Source organism: Haliaeetus leucocephalus, unplaced genomic scaffold (assembly GCF_000737465.1).
Source record: "Haliaeetus leucocephalus isolate CR32 unplaced genomic scaffold, Haliaeetus_leucocephalus-4.0 Scaffold170, whole genome shotgun sequence".
Classification (NCBI taxonomy): domain Eukaryota; kingdom Metazoa; phylum Chordata; class Aves; order Accipitriformes; family Accipitridae; genus Haliaeetus; species Haliaeetus leucocephalus.
This window is the reverse complement of record NW_010972606.1, coordinates 448193-465501: the sequence shown is the minus strand read 5'-3', so window position 1 is coordinate 465501 and position 17309 is coordinate 448193. Positions and strand designations below refer to the sequence as shown.

At 35.3% G+C, this 17309-nt stretch overlaps 1 protein-coding gene across 1 annotated transcript in view; it reads left to right on the top strand.

Moving 5' to 3' along the window:
• ARFGAP3 (ADP-ribosylation factor GTPase activating protein 3) overlaps window positions 1-16580 on the top strand; it is a 28495-nt gene extending 11915 nt beyond the window's left edge. The window contains exons 8-15 of the mRNA XM_010563578.1: window positions 1390-1535; window positions 5046-5171; window positions 5713-5835; window positions 8948-9085; window positions 10336-10459; window positions 11477-11567; window positions 15490-15611; window positions 16308-16580. Of these exons, the coding sequence (XP_010561880.1) occupies window positions 1390-1535; window positions 5046-5171; window positions 5713-5835; window positions 8948-9085; window positions 10336-10459; window positions 11477-11567; window positions 15490-15611; window positions 16308-16325 (888 nt within the window). The 3' untranslated portion in view covers window positions 16326-16580. The remainder of the gene's footprint in view (window positions 1-1389; window positions 1536-5045; window positions 5172-5712; window positions 5836-8947; window positions 9086-10335; window positions 10460-11476; window positions 11568-15489; window positions 15612-16307) is intronic.
• Window positions 16581-17309: the final 729 nt, after the last annotated feature.

The following is a 17309-nucleotide window of genomic DNA, read 5'->3' as shown; positions in this document are numbered from 1 at the left end:
ACTTATTTCTGGATGGGGACTTAGCACTTTCTTAGGCATCTGGTCTCTGTAAAGAAGGCATGAGGAGAGTTGAGTGTGTCAGAATGATGGTTCAAGGAACCTGAAAACTGAGTAAGACAGCTCAAGTTAACTCAAGTTAGCTAGGAAAAGCTAGGGTTTGAATGTATGGCTCTTGAGGCCCATGAAACTAGCCCTAATATTAGGCTATTAGGGTGATAATATGTTACAGAGAGTCACTTCTTTTAAGTCTGGGCTGTTGTATGGCAAAAGATTTTGAAGGTTTATTGGAGCAGATTAATTTAGATTGAAACCTATTATTTCTTGCTCCCACTAGAGGGCCCTAATACGCAAGAGGAATTTCTTACTTTAAGTGGTATATGCAGGTATGTTCCCTTACAGCAAGAACAACATAACTGGGTTCACAGATGCACATACAGTTTGTGAACAGTAGTGTCAGAGCCTAATACTGTACGTACATAGGCCAGAGCTTTTACATGAAGACTTTAAAGTATTAAAAGGTTAAGGGAAATGTGAAAATTAATATTGCTGCAGTGTTGCTGATGAGGAGTTAAACACACAGGAGACTAAGAACAGCAGTTTGAGTGCTGTGCCACCATCTGAATCAGCATCATTGCATCTATTCGTATTTGTAGTATTAAGTGTTTTCAAATCTTTGATAATCAGAATGAAAGAATATGTATCCCTGTATTGAAGTAATATGAACTAGAAATAGCATTATTTTAAAAGAACGAGTGCAAAACTGGAACCTCTCAGCTGATGTGTTTATCTAGAAAAAGTTTACAATGCTTTGTCACATGCAAAGGCTAATCATGCATATACGTATATACAAAACTTGTATATTGCTCTCCTACCATAAATCAGAAAATACCTATGTATATGTTTATTAAAAATATGAATAAATCAATATTTAATCTTAAGATAACACAGTAGCACTGGCCAATGAGAACTAAACCAAGAATCTTTGCAACTTCTAAATGTAAATTGTGAATTAAGTGAATGAGCACCAAAGGGTTCCATTGCAACAAATTTTGTTATGTTATACCTATGCAACAAAATCATTATTAAGAAACTAAAGTTGTGCTATATATTATAATATTTATTTGAACATGCCAACCTCTGAACAATTAAAACTATAATAGTTTCATTACCCTGAGATGCTTGACTGCAGAGCTAAATAAATTTGTAAGACTTAGAAGGGGCATGTAGAGGCTCAAAACATGAAAAAATATTTTCTCTGCTCCAGATTTTCATTGTCCTGAACAGTGTATAGTGTTTGCTGTTGCATTCAAAGTTGACTGTTAAGTCAGTTGAGGTGATTGTCTCAGTTATAATGTTGGGGCTTTTGTTTTTGTTTTTCAATAAATCAAGCTTGGTGCCAAAAAAGGTGGTTTGGGGGCACAAAAAGTGAGCAGCCAAAGCTTTAATGAGGTTGAAAAACAAGCACAAGCTGTAGATAAAATGAAGGAACAAGAGGATCTTCATAGCAGTAAGAAAACTGAGAAGGAAGAGCCACTGTAAGTATGAATTATATATACAATGGTAAACCATGAAGCCTAATTTCACATTAATGAAGTAATTGTCAACATTTTAAATACTACCAGAGATTAGGTCACACAAATAAAACTTCAGTTCTTGGTTTAAAAAATAACAAACAAATGTGGATGAGGTGGGCTAAACAGTAATTCTGCCATTGCCCTTTTTCTTTTGCCATTAAGTATATGTTTCTACAGTTGATGATTTACTGTAGAAATAGCCAAATGCTATCTTTAAAAATAACCTTAGTGTTATTCTTATTTAACACAGAAAATTAGGAGTCATTCTACTGATACGTGTGAATAAAAAGTGAAATAAATCTAAAATGTGTTAAATTTAAGTATTATCACAGAAGACTCTTGCCTCTTGAACTTTCTTTACCCCGTGCTAGTTACCTAGTTTATTTTCGTGTAGTGAACTGAATACTGTTTGAAACAGTCTTTCTGAGAGCATAGGGAACATACAAATACTCAGCTTTATTTGTACTTACTGGGCAATAGTTTCTATGCTGAAGGCAAGGGGGAATTTAAGTATGGCTAGAATCGTCTGCTTAAGTTTCAGCTGTTTTATACTGGAACTGCCTTCATTTTCACCAAAACCCTTTGAATATTTTTGTCTGAGGTCTCGAATCTGTTAGTCCCTCTTAATTAATAAATACTGAACCCTTAAAGCTCAGAGGGTGCTGTTCTTGGTTCCTTCCACTACATTTCTCTGCTACACGTTTTTGATTTCTAACATTTTGTTAGTTGTCATCAAAAGTAGACTATTAAAGAGTTGGTTAGTGTACACTTTTACTGTTGTAAAGTTTAACATCCTCTCTTAAGTGCTAAGATGCATCATTTTTATAACCTATTGAGAAATTTTCTGAATTATTACATAATTACAGGATCAGTTGGAGCTCACGGTACCAAGCTCTTTGGTCTGTAATCTCCTCCCTACTCCTTTTGCTCACTTTTATGTAGCCTCTGCAGAAATAGATGTTTTGCGTGCATTGAAAATATTAATCACAAGGGAATAATTCATTTTTTCTGAAGTATTTTTACCACAAAGTCATGCTTTTCAGTGCTTGCCAAAAACTACCTGTAGAGTGACTCGGAGGAATGGACTACTAAATAACAAGAAAAAATGATTGTTTATTATTATTTGTTATTATTCTTTAATGATATTATTCAGTTTGGAAGAAAGTCCTGAGTAGTGATTTGGGTTTTGTCTCAGAAATGTCTATATAGATCCAAGGCAACCTTTAGTGTAAGGTCGCTACAAGCTTTCTGCAGTGGCCAGGATCCTCTAGAAATGTCTGCAAACATGAGAGGTGCACATACACCTCAGTTTATAGATCCAGTCCCAGTAGAGGCAAGATAACTGCATTTCCCTTGAGATTAATTTTTTGGATTTTTAACTGTAGATGGCAGTATATACCAAAATTAAAGAAGGGTGAATACTTTTAAAATTGCATTTGCTTCCAACTAATTTGTGTGGCGGTTTTAATTTTAAAAGTTTGAGGAATGACCTTTAGTAAATTAATTCAGTGTGGCCTTGTTACATGGTGGGAATTGAAGCGATGCTTTTATAGTCTAGTACTTAGAGTCCTGAGGCTTAAAACTTAAAATGTGATTTTATGATTGGTACACAGTTTCTTTATTTTCTACTGTGCACTGACAAGAGAATAGGTAACTGGAGTTACTTTTAAAAAATCGATCAGTATCCCCATTTGTTTTAATCAACAGCAAATGAGATTTTCATAAAACAGATTTCATAAGTAGAAAGATTAGCAGCCTACCTTAAAGTGCTGGGTAGATTTTATCAGTAGTGGTTTCAAGTTGAATTTTGGAGAACATTTTCAATTTTCTGTGTAACAGTTGGTCCTAAACTGTAAGAGTTGATTTAAAACATCCCTGAACATACTCTGTGCTTTGAAGATGTATTCAAAAGTCATTCCACAGATGCATCCTGGTTTGTGTCTGACTTATGTTTAGATGCTTATAACAATAAAAGATGTAGTGATTTTTTTTAGTCCTGGCTCCAAGCCCTTTGAAAGCCCCAGTCAAGACCTAATCATCGCAAGACTGTGATGGCTCTCCTCCTTTTTGAAATGCCTCGTTAGCGGAGGAGTGATGTCCCGTTCCTTATAGCAGGCTGGTACTTACATCCCTTGTCTGTGAAGGAGATGACTAGATGCTGTGCCCTTTTCGTTCTAACAGGTTCAGCCACACAGCTCCTGTCTTGCAGGAGATGCACTAACCAGCAGGGTGTGAACTTTGGTAGGGGCATCTTGTACTCTTGGTTAAAGTTAAGTCAGTATGCATCGGACCAGAAAAAATCAAGCTCAGAAGAGCCTGTTAGTAATCAAATAGTTAGGAGAGACACTGGAAGAAAATACTTCTTGGTCAAAAACTTGTTGTCTTTTCATTCCTGCTTCTGCACAAAATGGATGGAAAGTTACAAGGGTTTTCAGACTTATGTACTTCCTTTCTACTTGCAGCAGGATGTCTACCAGCAGCATCCCAAATCTCATTTACCTTTCTTCTGATAGTGTTCCTTTATACTTTATGCCAGTCACAACTTATGAATTAAAATATTGCTTCATTGCTCGTTCAAATTACTATTTGTATCCTTTTTAAACTAACAAATTAAATTTAAGCAGTGTTTCTACAATTCTGTAATCAGGATTAAAAACTTCTGTCTCTGCTACACTGGTATTACTGGAAAATAGTTAAGATTGTTTTGAGGTATAGGAAGGTTCATGGCATCTCAGAAAGACAGCTTACTGTACCTAAACTGTGAGAATGTTTCAGATGAGAAGATGTGTTGCCAGCTGTGCAGGAAATGATAAGTTTTGGATGCTTCAAAGTTTCTGTAATACAGAGTATATTCCATTTTGGGAGTACAAAGACTCTCTCCTCCCCTCTTCTGAGACACCTTTTGGGGCATAGGGAAGGGCAGCATCAATGAAGCGTGGTCTGCCTCTAGCGCTTGTCTCATGAGTGGATGTCTAGCAAGTGTTAAAAGCAGTAGGAGCATGCAGGGAGTGAGGGGAGGGAGACACAGCAGGGCCAAGCTGTGCATTAGGGGAAGGCATTATTAGTGTTATATCATGAATGGCACAGTACTGTAGTATGTCAGAGTTGGATAATTTTGACAATTATTTGGTGTCACATAGAGTTAGGACTGTGGAAAAAAGACTCTTCCAGGTTGACTTAATGGTGATGCAGAACTCCGTCCTGAGCCTTAGCAGTAGCATGTTTCACATTTGTTTTGAAAAAGACTGCCTGCTCATACACAGACTGGGGTACCGTTTAGACAGGCTCCTCTCCTGGCTTTCTCCCATCCTTATAGTTGGCATTTAATCCAATTAATAATATTTTCAGTAAACACAGAACATACAAAATACAGTGCTACAATATATATTGTTAATTTTCTACCAATATTATTGGGTTGGGCTTTCAGTGTAGCATTTTACAGTTATATGTTAACTGCATGTTTTGTTCTAGTGTATCATCTTTACGGTTGGCCTACAGAGATCTTGATATTAAAACAAAAGAAGAAAAGTTAAATCTATCTGGTAAGAAGAAAAACGAATTGGAGAGACTTGGCATGGGATTTGGCAGCAACAGAAGGTATGTGAAGTTCTATAAACTGTCTTTAAAATACTCTGTGGCTTTATGCAGTTATCCTTCATTTTGCTTAGGAAATGAAAAAATACACTAAAGTATGTTGTGGAAACTTAAACAATATCATAAAAGAATCTAGTATTTGTCAGGGGGAGGAGGCAGGTTTGCTTCTGATAGATTTACGTTCTAACCTGCCAGACAGGTGTTAACCTAAATTGTAGGATGTCTGTAGGATGTTTGCCTCCATTAGCTGACTCTGAGGAAGGTAGTCAGGATGTTTTCAGTGAACACTACCAACCTAAGTATAGTCTGTCTTTTACAAGCCAAAACTCTAAAAAGTCACTACTTCAGAGAATGACAGTTGAGTTTTCCTCCAGGGCCTTTTTTTTTTTTTTTTTTTTTTTTCTTTCCTCCTTTATTCTTAAATGTTTGTATAGCTTGGGCTTTATCAGCAAGCTTCAGAAGCTAGATTTGGGCTTTCATTTCTTTTTTTTTAGGGTGTGAGCTTTGTCATCTCTTTACATACTTATTTTCTTCCTGTCCCCAGTGGCATTTCTCACTCAGTCACCTCAGATATGCAAACAATAGAGCAGGAAACACCTGCAATTGCAAAGCCGAAGAAGAAGTACACTGATGATGTAGAAGACTCGTATTTCTCTTCAAGTTCAAGGTGATGTGTAAGCTTTTTATTTTGAGTAGGGGCAGAAGTATATGCAAGTTACATATTCAAGTATACATAATATATTTGGAACTTATGAGCAAAACAGAAAACATTGGACATGTCTACACACAGGATTTTTTCAGGGGACATCTGAATCAGGAAAGTTGTGGAATAGTTGGCCTTACCTCAATGACAGATGTATTTATAAAGAAGAGTTACTTTTTCTGAGGAGAAGGTAGTCTGAATTATGGGTTTACAGGTTTTGTCTTTTTTAGGGTCTAGCCTCTACTTGCACAGACAGTTGCCATATAAGCTTTTATTTGCTGTATACCAAATCCAGTGAATTTTTGTCAGAATGACTTGTGTTTGTTCTTTTTTTTTTTTTTTTTCTTTCTTGTGGTACTGTCTTCAACTTCCAATTTAAAATTAAACAAGTATTGAAGTGTGATACTAGATATCCTACAGTTGCATGGATGCATGCCAAATGCAAAAACGTAAATCTTTTTGAGGTATTGTGTGTTGGATGTATTGTGTAGGTGTCTGCATTCTTATTTGATAGACTTTTATGTATTTGAACAGAAAATGTAAGGAAAAATTAATTGACAAATTTTTGATCAGAGTATGAATGCAGTGCAAATTATAAAATACTGCTGTTGGGAAGGAGAAAAAAATAATTAGTCCTACAGGCACTAATTGCAGTGAAACAGCTGTTTTCTGGACCAATAGATGGCAACAGGTGTTGCTTTTATAAACTGCCTTTATTGGATTGGTGCCACAGAAACATGAAAATTTGTACCTAATTACTTGTAGACAGGAAAAATAAAAACACAAAGACTTTTGTATCATTACTTTGTAGTGTAATCACTAGTGGCAGAAATGCAAATGTGGTACCAAGTGAACTGGCAGCAGTCTTGTAGAATAGAAAGTATCATTTCAGTGCTTCCCTATTTGTTCTTTAAAAAGAACTGTTACTGGTCTCAAATTATTCATAAGCCTACTAGCAGACAAAGGATAAATTATGGAAGAGGCTTTTTAATGTGTTTTGGTTCAATAATTAGAAGATAAATTGTAACCTAGCTGTTCCTGGCTCTTGTTCTTCTAGTTACAGCAATAGTAGAATCTAATTGGAGTTGGTATACAAATTCATTCTCGTTAAAGAAAGTATAAAGTCAGACTGTTGGACTTCATAAGGTTTGTAAGGTGGTTGTTCTCCTTTATTCCAAGCTGTGACTTTGAAATAGAGATAAAGTAATTTTAATATCATCTTAGTATATGCCCAAAAGCAAAGTAATCATGCTGGATATTAGAGTGCTGATAAGTATCTGTAAATTAAGCAAGCCAAATGTCTCAAGGTTCAGATATATATTTGAAGCCTCTCAAAATCCTTGGATTTTGATTTTTCTTTTTGCTACAATTAATAAAATCTTTATTAACATAACAATGTAAAATCTTATTTTCTATTGAATGCAGTTTTTCCTTTCTCCTCCCCCCACCCCCTGAATACTGAAGAAGTATTTTGCAAAGTTATGAAAATCTCTGGGGGAAGGATGGAGAAAATAAGTAATTTTTTATTAAAATCAGCTCTTGTAGCCCCTGCCCCATCCCATGGTTTTGATGGCCATTGTGAGATTGGATAGCTTCATATGTATATAAACACCTTGTTTGTTATTACACATCCATATGGAACTTACAAAGTTTGCTGTGGCTGCTTCTTGTCTGTCAGGAGGGAAGGGGAGAGACTCCTGCTTTTTGTAGAATTTCATTCCAGATCTGTCCTTGCTATTTTCTATGTGCAGTGGTGGGAAGCTTTGCTGCTGAAGGTGTCACATTTCTTATAAACTGCAAAAACAAGCGTCCTGACTAATCATAACACAAACATGGAGAAATTTTTTTTTTTTTTTTAAAGAGTGCTTTTCACAAAATACAGATGCAGACTTCAATATCCCATGCTTGTTCTACTGAATGATTCCATACTGCTAGCCTCCTGTTGTTTTGATCATCTTACTCCCTATCCTGGTCATATCCAAACTTTAGGAAAATTTATTTAACCACAAAGGGAAATTCTTAGTCTTTGGCATTTTAGTAGTGGTTTTTTCAAAGTATTTTCTATAGATGTTTAGATATGTGTAGGTAATAAAAGGGGAAAGGTCAAGATAACATACCACCGGAATTGACAAACATGCTTCTTTTTTTTTTTTTTCCTTTTCTTTCGGTTTGTGTTTTCCCTGCAGTTTTGATATGCAAGAGAAGATTGTCTTATAAAATTAAGACTCGCTTTTAAGAAATAAGTTCTTTAGCATTGTTTTAATAAAACATGTTACGAAACTCAGAGGTACTTAATACTTGTATTAAACAAAAATATATGGAACCAGAGATGAGGGCTTTCCTTCCTGTTCTGAACTGTGTTTGTTGATGCCTCAGAAAATGGGAGCAGATTCTCTGCTTGCATACCTTACAGATTGACGCATATGGAACTGTGAGATTAGCCACCATCAGCCCCTTAGTTAGAAAACTTTGCCCCACGTGGAACCACAGCACAGTTGGATGCCATGGGTTAGTTAGGTGCTTTTGGATCTCTGGAGTGTTCAAAGTGCCTCGAAAGTTGTGGTGGCTTTTTTCATAGCTGGTATCTTAGCATGGAGTGTCAAGAACGCCAGGCCTTTATGAGAAGACTACCTTGTAGAGTCATCATGGTGCCTTGCTCGCAGGGTCTATCCTGAAGTTTTCTTAGCGTTGCTCTTACACCAGCCAGATATCTTGACAATGTTCTTCCCAGTGCTTTGCCTGACACTAAAGATGTAATACTTTGAAGTAATAACAACTTTGCTGGTTTTGGTGGGACCACATCTTTCAGGCAGTCCACTGCATATTCATCACCCTGTCCAGCCTAAAGAAAGGCTGAACTTTTGAATCAGTTAAATACACATGTAAAAAAAACCCAAATCCATTGGATTCAACTGTACAAAGCGTCTAAGCAATATTATGAAATCCAGATTATTCACTGACAACTATCATTGTGCTGAAAACTTACTTGCTAGTGAACACTTATTACAGCAATATTTGCCTAACAATATAAAATTCCCACTTTTTAAATACTTTTTTTTTGCTTCTTTTATTTTAGGTACTATGATTCTTCAGATTTGAGGAGCAACACTTTCTCTAAATGGGATGACAATTCAGATTCTTTTTGGAAGAAAGAAAATAATAGTAGAGATGTTGATATAATGTTAACTTCAAAAAGTACAGGGTTTTCAGACAGGTAAATCAAGAAAACCTAACTAATTTTTGTACAGAAAGCGCAAGTTTGTAAATATGATTTGAGTCTTGGTCGTAGTAGTAGGATTTTTTTTTAGTCTAGAAGAATTTGGCCATAACTTTCATCAGCAGTCAAGGGACTTCCTGGCTGAATTTCTTTTGTAAGCTGAATTTGCTGTTTACATTTTAAGCACTTGTCTGTTTTGCTCAGTGCTGTACAGTATATGTACTGGAGGTAATTTCCAAAGCACTTCAGCAAAAAAAGAAGTAGACAAAAGTTGTGGAGAGAAACTCAAATATTTGCACTGTTCTGAAAGCATACTTGCTTTACTTGCTTTATTTATTGCCTAATGAACCAAAGAGAACCCAGTTACCAAATGAATGAAACTGTAGGGTACTCAGCTTTTAGGATGAAGGTATTGAAGATACTTGCAAACCACAGGTCTGATTGTTGCGATGATAGAAAATGAATGTACTACTTCTTTGACAGCTGTGGTTTTATCTTTGTACTCAAGTGGAAAATGTAAGAATGTGAGGTTTTGTGTGCTTGGTTGGTGTTTCCTGCTTCTGTTCTTCTTACTTAAAACTGTATTTTTCATTTACCTGTAAAATGCAGTTTGTGCACTTAAGTACAACATTTTTTTTTTAACACAAGCATATTCTGTTTTTTCCTAAAGAGTGGACCAGTGATGCATATTACACAAAATAGGGGTTCATGCCCATAACACTATTACTTCCTTATTTACATTTACTTTAAAAAAAAAGGGGGAGGGAGGAGGAGGAGCAGGTATTGAATATATATGTTTGAGGTGGAAGGCAGTGACAGTTCAAAGGGTGTCAAACCTTTTTGTGCTGTTACGTTTAAATCTGAATTTCACTGACGTGTTTTGGTTTTTTTGAAGTTTTGTAGAAATATTCTGTCCTTGTTCACATAATTTAGCTTGCTTTTTAAATGAACTCTGAAAATAAAGATACAAGATTAATGAATCTGAAATACTATATGCTCACCATCTTGTACAGTTGTCACTGAAATTTTATTTGCTGCTCTGTCAACTTAGTTATCTTTATTTTAGTTATCTTTAGTTATCTTTATCCTGGGTTGATACTGATTTAATTTTTATTAAAAAAAAAAATCACTATTCTACTTTTAGGCTTCAGAAAGCAAAGATGATAGTGCTTCTTGTTTGACTTACTGCATTCTGCCATGATGTAAATAAAAGTTATGGTCACTAATGCAGTTTATTTTTCTTTTAGGCCTGCATCTCGTCGTAAGCCTGAATATGAACCATCTTTAAACACAGATGAGGCACAAAAAAAATTTGGCAATGTAAAAGCAATTTCATCAGACATGTATTTTGGAAGACAAGATCATGCTGATGTAAGTAGAAAGCAGTGATAAATATTTTTAAATGTTAAAATATTCTTTGACTATAAGCATGGTGCTCTTGTATAAAGAGAAGGCAATAAATAGTTAATATTGATAGAATTAGTAAGCTTATAGAATTATGTCCACTTGAATATTTGTTTGTTAGAAATGTACAAGTTTCTGATAACTCTGATAGTTTAGTATTTCATTTTAAGGAGTTGCACCTGCAAGTAGGACCTTACCTCCAACATCATTCTTCTGTGATAGAAGTGGTAGACTATGATTCAGCAGTCTTTAGTTTTGAAAGACTCAGCCTGATGCTGGGTGAAGGCTTACATCATTTGTTCTAAATACCCAAACTGACGCCAACAAACTGTTGTTAAAACAGCTGTCCCCTCTGTATTTGTTACATGGAAACATTATTGCTGTTATAAGGCTAACTAAGCAGATAAATTGTTCAACAAATGACATGTAATTGAATCAGACTAGAAATAAAAAACAGATTAATATTGTGTTCCATTGTGGAGGCAAGGGGTCATTTTAAAAAATCTATTTTTAATGAAAAATAACAATGTAAAGAGTAATGTAAAAAAATACAATCGATGTATATTGTTCCCAGGGAACTCAGGAAAAAAAGTTGAATCAAAAGGATCATGTGATTAGAAGGGTTAACATGATGTTACTGCAGTGCTTTTTCCTTATCCTACCCAACCACTCTATTTCACATTTTTTAGTTGTTGTTAATGGTTGCATAGTTTTTCAGCAATTTTTGGGTAGCTAACAGTGAGTAGGCCTCTTGGTGTTGCAATGGTAAACGTCACTATTTGATCAACTCAGAAATGAGTTGAGATAATGACAAACACCATGTAGGTCATGTGAAAACTATGAAATGGGTACAACTTTCAGAACAGTCAACTTCAGCTGGATTGTATGTTTTAAAACTATCTATAATTTCATGAATTATCTGATATGACCTTGAAAGATCGCAGCATACTGTTAGAATACTTTTTGTTCTCAATTCTTTTCTAGTATGAAGCAAGGGCTCGACTAGAAAGACTTTCTGGAAGCTCATCTATAAGTTCAGCTGACTTGTTTGAAGATCAGAAAAAACAACCAACAGGTACATATTGAACAGAGTGAGAAACTTTTATCATGCGGTGAATACATTGCTTTAGTCTGCTTCTAGTTACACTGTCAGCTAGCTGGTGCTGTATGCTGCAAGAAGTGTGCAAAGTACAGTATGCATTAGTATTGCTAATAGGTCAAACAAGCCTAGCAGGTGCAGTCATTATTTAAAAAAAATTAATATCTTAAATTTCAAGTTCTGTATTTTCAGTTCAGTATGTTCAATATTTTATACTGGTTTTTTTATGTCAATTGTTGCAAATAATAGACTAACTATATTGTGAATAATTTTTATCAAAGGAAAACTGTAATATTTTGTTACAAAAATGAGATAACACCTAAATTGACTATCAGGTAGGTTTTTTGATAAGTTACGTTTAAGTGACTTGTGTATTTATATATGTGAAAATAGCTGTCTTAATAATATTGAATCTAAGAAGAGTCTTTAATAAAATGTTAGTGGCCTTGAAATTCCGATGTAATCTGTTGCATGGCATATTCATTCATCAGGATATCTGCTTCTAACACCAGTTTTGCCAAGTTATTAACAAAATTTTTCAATTGGTTTGTCTGTTTAAAAGATTTGTTGGAACATCTTACATTGGAGAGTATAGTTCATCAAATTAGAAAGAAAGAAGTATTACATTACAGTGACTGAAAAGTAGCCCCTTAGGCTATTGAAAATCTCTCACGTCTTTTTTCCAACACCCTTTTTGGATAGTGCAATAATGTGAAATAGAGAAGGTAGGAAATACTGGAACATGTTATTGACTTGGTCAGTTGGGTTTCGCTCCTTAACTTGTGAAGAAATGGAAAAAAAAGAATTATTGAAGAACTTGAAATCTGTGAGTAATTACATAAATAGGCTGGAAAATCAAACGGTATTCAGCATCTGATTTTTATTTTGGAAAAGTCGGGGGAAAAAGAAAAACAGTGACTGTTCAGTTTTGATCTCCTGAAAGCAAGTTTTGAATACACTGGCTAGTAGAGAAATAACTCCTGTTACCAGTTACTTAAGAGCTGGATTTTAGTGATTTGAAATGTAACAAAATAAAATAAAATAAAATAAAATAAATTAAGGGGGGGGGGAGAGACATAAAGCAGAAATCGCATAAGGAGGGGAGGAAATATAAAGCAGAAATTGCAGTAACTTACTTTGGCCACTTGAAAGAGTATTTGCAACACGGTGTTGTACATGTGCTTAAAAAAGAAAAAAAGGTGTGGGGAACATAAGCAAATAAACAGTGTTTCTTTCTGAGTTTGTAAACTCTTTTCAATTATGCATGGGATTGTGATAACAAATACTATTTTTTTTTATCTATTGTTGACTAGAACTTTCTTCATCCTTTTTCTTTTAATTTTCTTGCATATAGATTATTTTATATGGAATTAATCTTTCCTTTAATTTGTGTAATATGTGTGGGGCTTTTACACAGTAATGAATAAGAGAATGAACTAGGAAAAGGTAAATAAAAGTTAAAGATGGGGCAAATTGTGTGATCTGATATATATATATATGTATCTGTGTGTGTGTATATATATATGAATGTACCTTTCTATGTACACATACCTATATATGTGATAAAATTCTCACCATGTTCTGAATAAGGGTACTTACAGGCAATTATATAATGTTTACTGGGTGTACATGAATTGTGCACACATGATTATTCATCACTGACCACTTGGAAAGGTTCTTGGGTCCTGTGGGGGAATGCAGAGATTCCTAATAATGGGATGAAAAATACCTGCCTGCAGCTTGAGGTTAGTTACTCTCTGTGACTGGCACGTAACCCAACAGTAAATTTAAAGTTATATTACAAAGACTAAACTTCTTCTAAATTTTGTAGGTTGTTAACTGCTCTAAAATAATAGTGAGGAAAAAATATACCAGGAATTATTTATAATAATAATTGTGTATTATAAATTCACACTATATTCAATCTACAGAATCTTCCTTTCCTGCATGTCTTTCTGTTACACCCCCCACGCCAAAGACTTACCTTTTGACAGTGGCCCTTCCTAGAAAAATTTTACTGCAGTAATAGCTTGTCTGGTGTTGAATTAATGCCAAGGCCATCCGTTCCATAAAATAAAGGTAATCAGGAGACCGGAGGCTGGCAACAAAAATGCTGCTGTAATTCTGGGGTCCTTGCCAGAATAAAATGTCCTTTGAATCTAAAGTTGTTTTTATGACCACTGCTGAGATCTTAGGGTAGAACAGTCTTGAGATGCTTGCTTTTGTACAGAGTGCTGTAGGAGCCATTTACCAAAAATAGGGGGCTGCAAGAAAATGCTTTTACTTTGCATTATTTCAGACCAGTTGCTTGTGAAAGATGGCACGTCATACGGCTTACTTGTAGGTGCTGATTTTGAAGGAAATCACAAGAAAAGGAGTTGCTTTCCTGTCTCATTTACAAAGGTTTTTCAGACGACCATACCTAATCAGAAAAACATGAGAAAATTCATGTCACTGAGAAGTGGTTAGAGCTTTTCTCAGGTTATTTATATCTGCAAATTCTATTTCCATGACTCTGACTTTAATAACAAAAATGCTGAAGTATTTGATAAGTGGAACGGGTCATATAGAGGTCAAAATTACAGTTCAGAAATAGGTCTGCCTCAGTGGCAGTGAATTTTTGAAAATAATCTATAAACAAGTGTGCCCATGCATTGCAGAAGCAGCTACTAGCTGGCTTTAAAGAATGGAGCGGGAAGCTCTCTGAATGTGACTATGCATCTGCCATTACGAACTAGCCACTTACCGTAGGTAAATCAAATTATCTAGATTAATGTCTTTCTGAGCCTGCCTAACGAGGCAGGTGCCTTTAACTTCCCACGAAAAGAGGAGCTGCAGGTTGTCTCTCTCTTCCTTCTCCACCCCTGTTCAAAAAGAAAAAAAGGAGAAGAAGGGGCTGCCAGCGTGTAGCAATGTCCTGTTCGGAGCTGCCGGCAAAAGGAGTTGGGGTTGTGTGGGTGTGGAGTCTGTGGCCGGACAAGCTGGTCCGAGGTTCAGTAACTGCTCACAGCTTACCCGTTGTGTCCCAACTGGTCACGACTATCAGTTGGCTCTGTGTCTGAATTAAGGCTGCAGGCTGCAGTCTTCCTTTTGAAAATGGTCTGTTTTGGGATGCTTTCTCTCAGGAGGCCCATTTATTCCTGAGATCATAGTTCTGTGATGCTGGTTTACTGCCATTTATGCCTTTTACAGTATCAGATATTTAATATTAAGGTGTGCCGATAATTCTTTTTGGAAATGAGCCGGTGATTGTAATTGTTAGCATGTTAATACTTACCATGCAGTTAGTTTTGAAACATCTTTAATTTCTGTTACCTTTAGGCCTACACTTTTCATAATAGCAGCAGAGCTAGCACTGGCCGAACTACATTGGCTTTAAGGAAGGATGGATTGCCAGCTTTGTTTTGGAGTTTTAAAACTTACTTACCTTTACTATAATTTCTGTAGAATTTTCCAAGCCTCAGACGTAGTAATGCAAAATATGTGTCTATATACAGCACGCAAAGCATACCTATGCATGTACACAAATAGGGTTCAGCCACCACTGAGGTGCATTCATCTTTAAATTGCAAGGTAGTAACAGCTGTTTAGGATACAAGACAAATAACATTGCAGCAGATTGCAAGTGCAGAATAAATCATATGTTATCCAAACATTAATTGCTCAGCTGGGAATACAAAGTATAGAAGATGACACTCTGGGTGGAATTATGAACAACTGAAAAAAATTAAAAGGAAGATGCATTTAAGAAATTTGAGATCTATGCCTAGTGTTTTTTACAGTGCTGAGCAGACGTTGGTGTTTAGTGCTCCTAGTAGTATATTGTACTTCAGCGGGAAAAAAAAGGCTGCTTTTAATAAAAAATTGTTTTCTTCTTGTGTGTGTGTTCCCCTTTTAGGAAGCTACAATATTACAAATGTCTTGCCTTCAGCTCCTGATATAGCTCAGTTTAAACAAGGAGTGAAATCAGTGGCTGGAAAACTTTCTGTACTTGCTAATGGGGTCATGACATCTATACAGGTTAGTAAAAATATTACAATATATTAACCATCAGTTGGAATTCTTTTTGTAGGGATTTAGTGTCATGGATCTTGCCACTGAATCATCTTTAGGGAGAACAGAATTAATTTGGTTTTGAGCTTTGTAGACTTCTCATGGTAGACAGTAGATCTTTATCTGTTTAAAACCAAATCTGTAGCTGATAGCTCACCTTCCTTAGAATATACTTTTTGCCTTTTTCCTTATATAGCTTATTTCTTTTCTTACGATTGAAACAGAAATTCCATCATGGAAGTTACTTGCTGTCACTTTATTTTAAAGTATTAATAGTTCATAACTCGGAATAGAATAGTTACAGTTAGAAGGGACCTACAGCAATCATCTAACTCTGTTGGCTCTTTAAATGACTTGACAGTAATACCTTTGATCCATGTTTGTGCACAAAATTAAGACATACTTGTTTCAATAGTATAAAGCATGCTTCATGCTCCAGTTAGTTTGCATTTCCTATATGAGGTCAGTGGAAGCTCTTGGGTGTTTGAAAATCAGGCCAATTATCCTGGAGTTTATAGTTAAACTCCAGTTCTTGGAAGCGCTGATCAGGTTTTTTTTAAGTCTTTAAGAATTAAACTGCTATTTATTTTACAAATGTAGGTAAAAGTAATTTCTTTCAATGGAAAACATACTCATGTCTGTCTGGTGTTTTTACTTTTTTAGGATCGATATGGTTCGTAACATCTTTTGTATCGACATAATTAAGTAAACTAAAGAAGGATTTCTCTTCAGATATACAAGTAATCACACTGCTGATTCAAATGAAGGTTGCCTTAAGACTGTTGATGTTTTTATTTGTTCCAGCATATTTGTTCCCTTGTGCAGCTTTCTGGCAAAGCCTCTTACTGCTATTTCATCTTTACAGAGCAGAAATCTTGTAGCAACTTGTTACATTGCATATGCTTTTTTTTTTTTCCCCTCCTTAACAGTCCTGTATTTTTTAGTAACCTTAATGTTAGATGTTGGGAGCTTTATTTTATTACTGGTTTTGACTGTGAGGCAGGAAAGAGAAAGAAGGATGAACACATATATTGGAAATGAGGCTTCCCGATAGAAATCTCAGTGCAGTTGCATCCTTACTTGCCAGGCATAGTTTGTCTTCTGACTGTCTTATGAGCTGTGGAGAAGAAAATGTAAATTAAGCATATGCTGAGGTGGTATTTAGTGGACTGTAACAAAATATAGAATTAAGTTATACCTGTGCTTATCAGGAAATAGAACCTCTTGCAGTCATAAATTGATGTGCATTATTAAAACTATGGGGAATTAGTGTTTTAAAACAATATTCCTGCTAGAAAATTGTATGCTTAGCTGTGAGGTATGGGGAAGACAAGACACGTGGTATATTGAATAGTGGATTTCATCTTGTCATGGGAACAATCTATTTATTCCTAGTTTTGAAAGTTACAAAAAATTGCAATATAGAATCCTTAAGTGCTTTTTAAAAATCTGTATTGTGTACAAATTGAAAAAAATTTAAAATATATATAGGGCCTAATAGAGTAGTTAATTAAGTATTTGTTAAAAACATTTAGAACAATCTTAGTTTTTTGATAAATTATGAAATATTGAATGAGTAAATAGTGGGGCTGTGTTTTAGACAGTCTAGAATTTCTTGCTGATGACATCCTGACCTTAAAGAAAAAACCTCACAACCAAGAATGA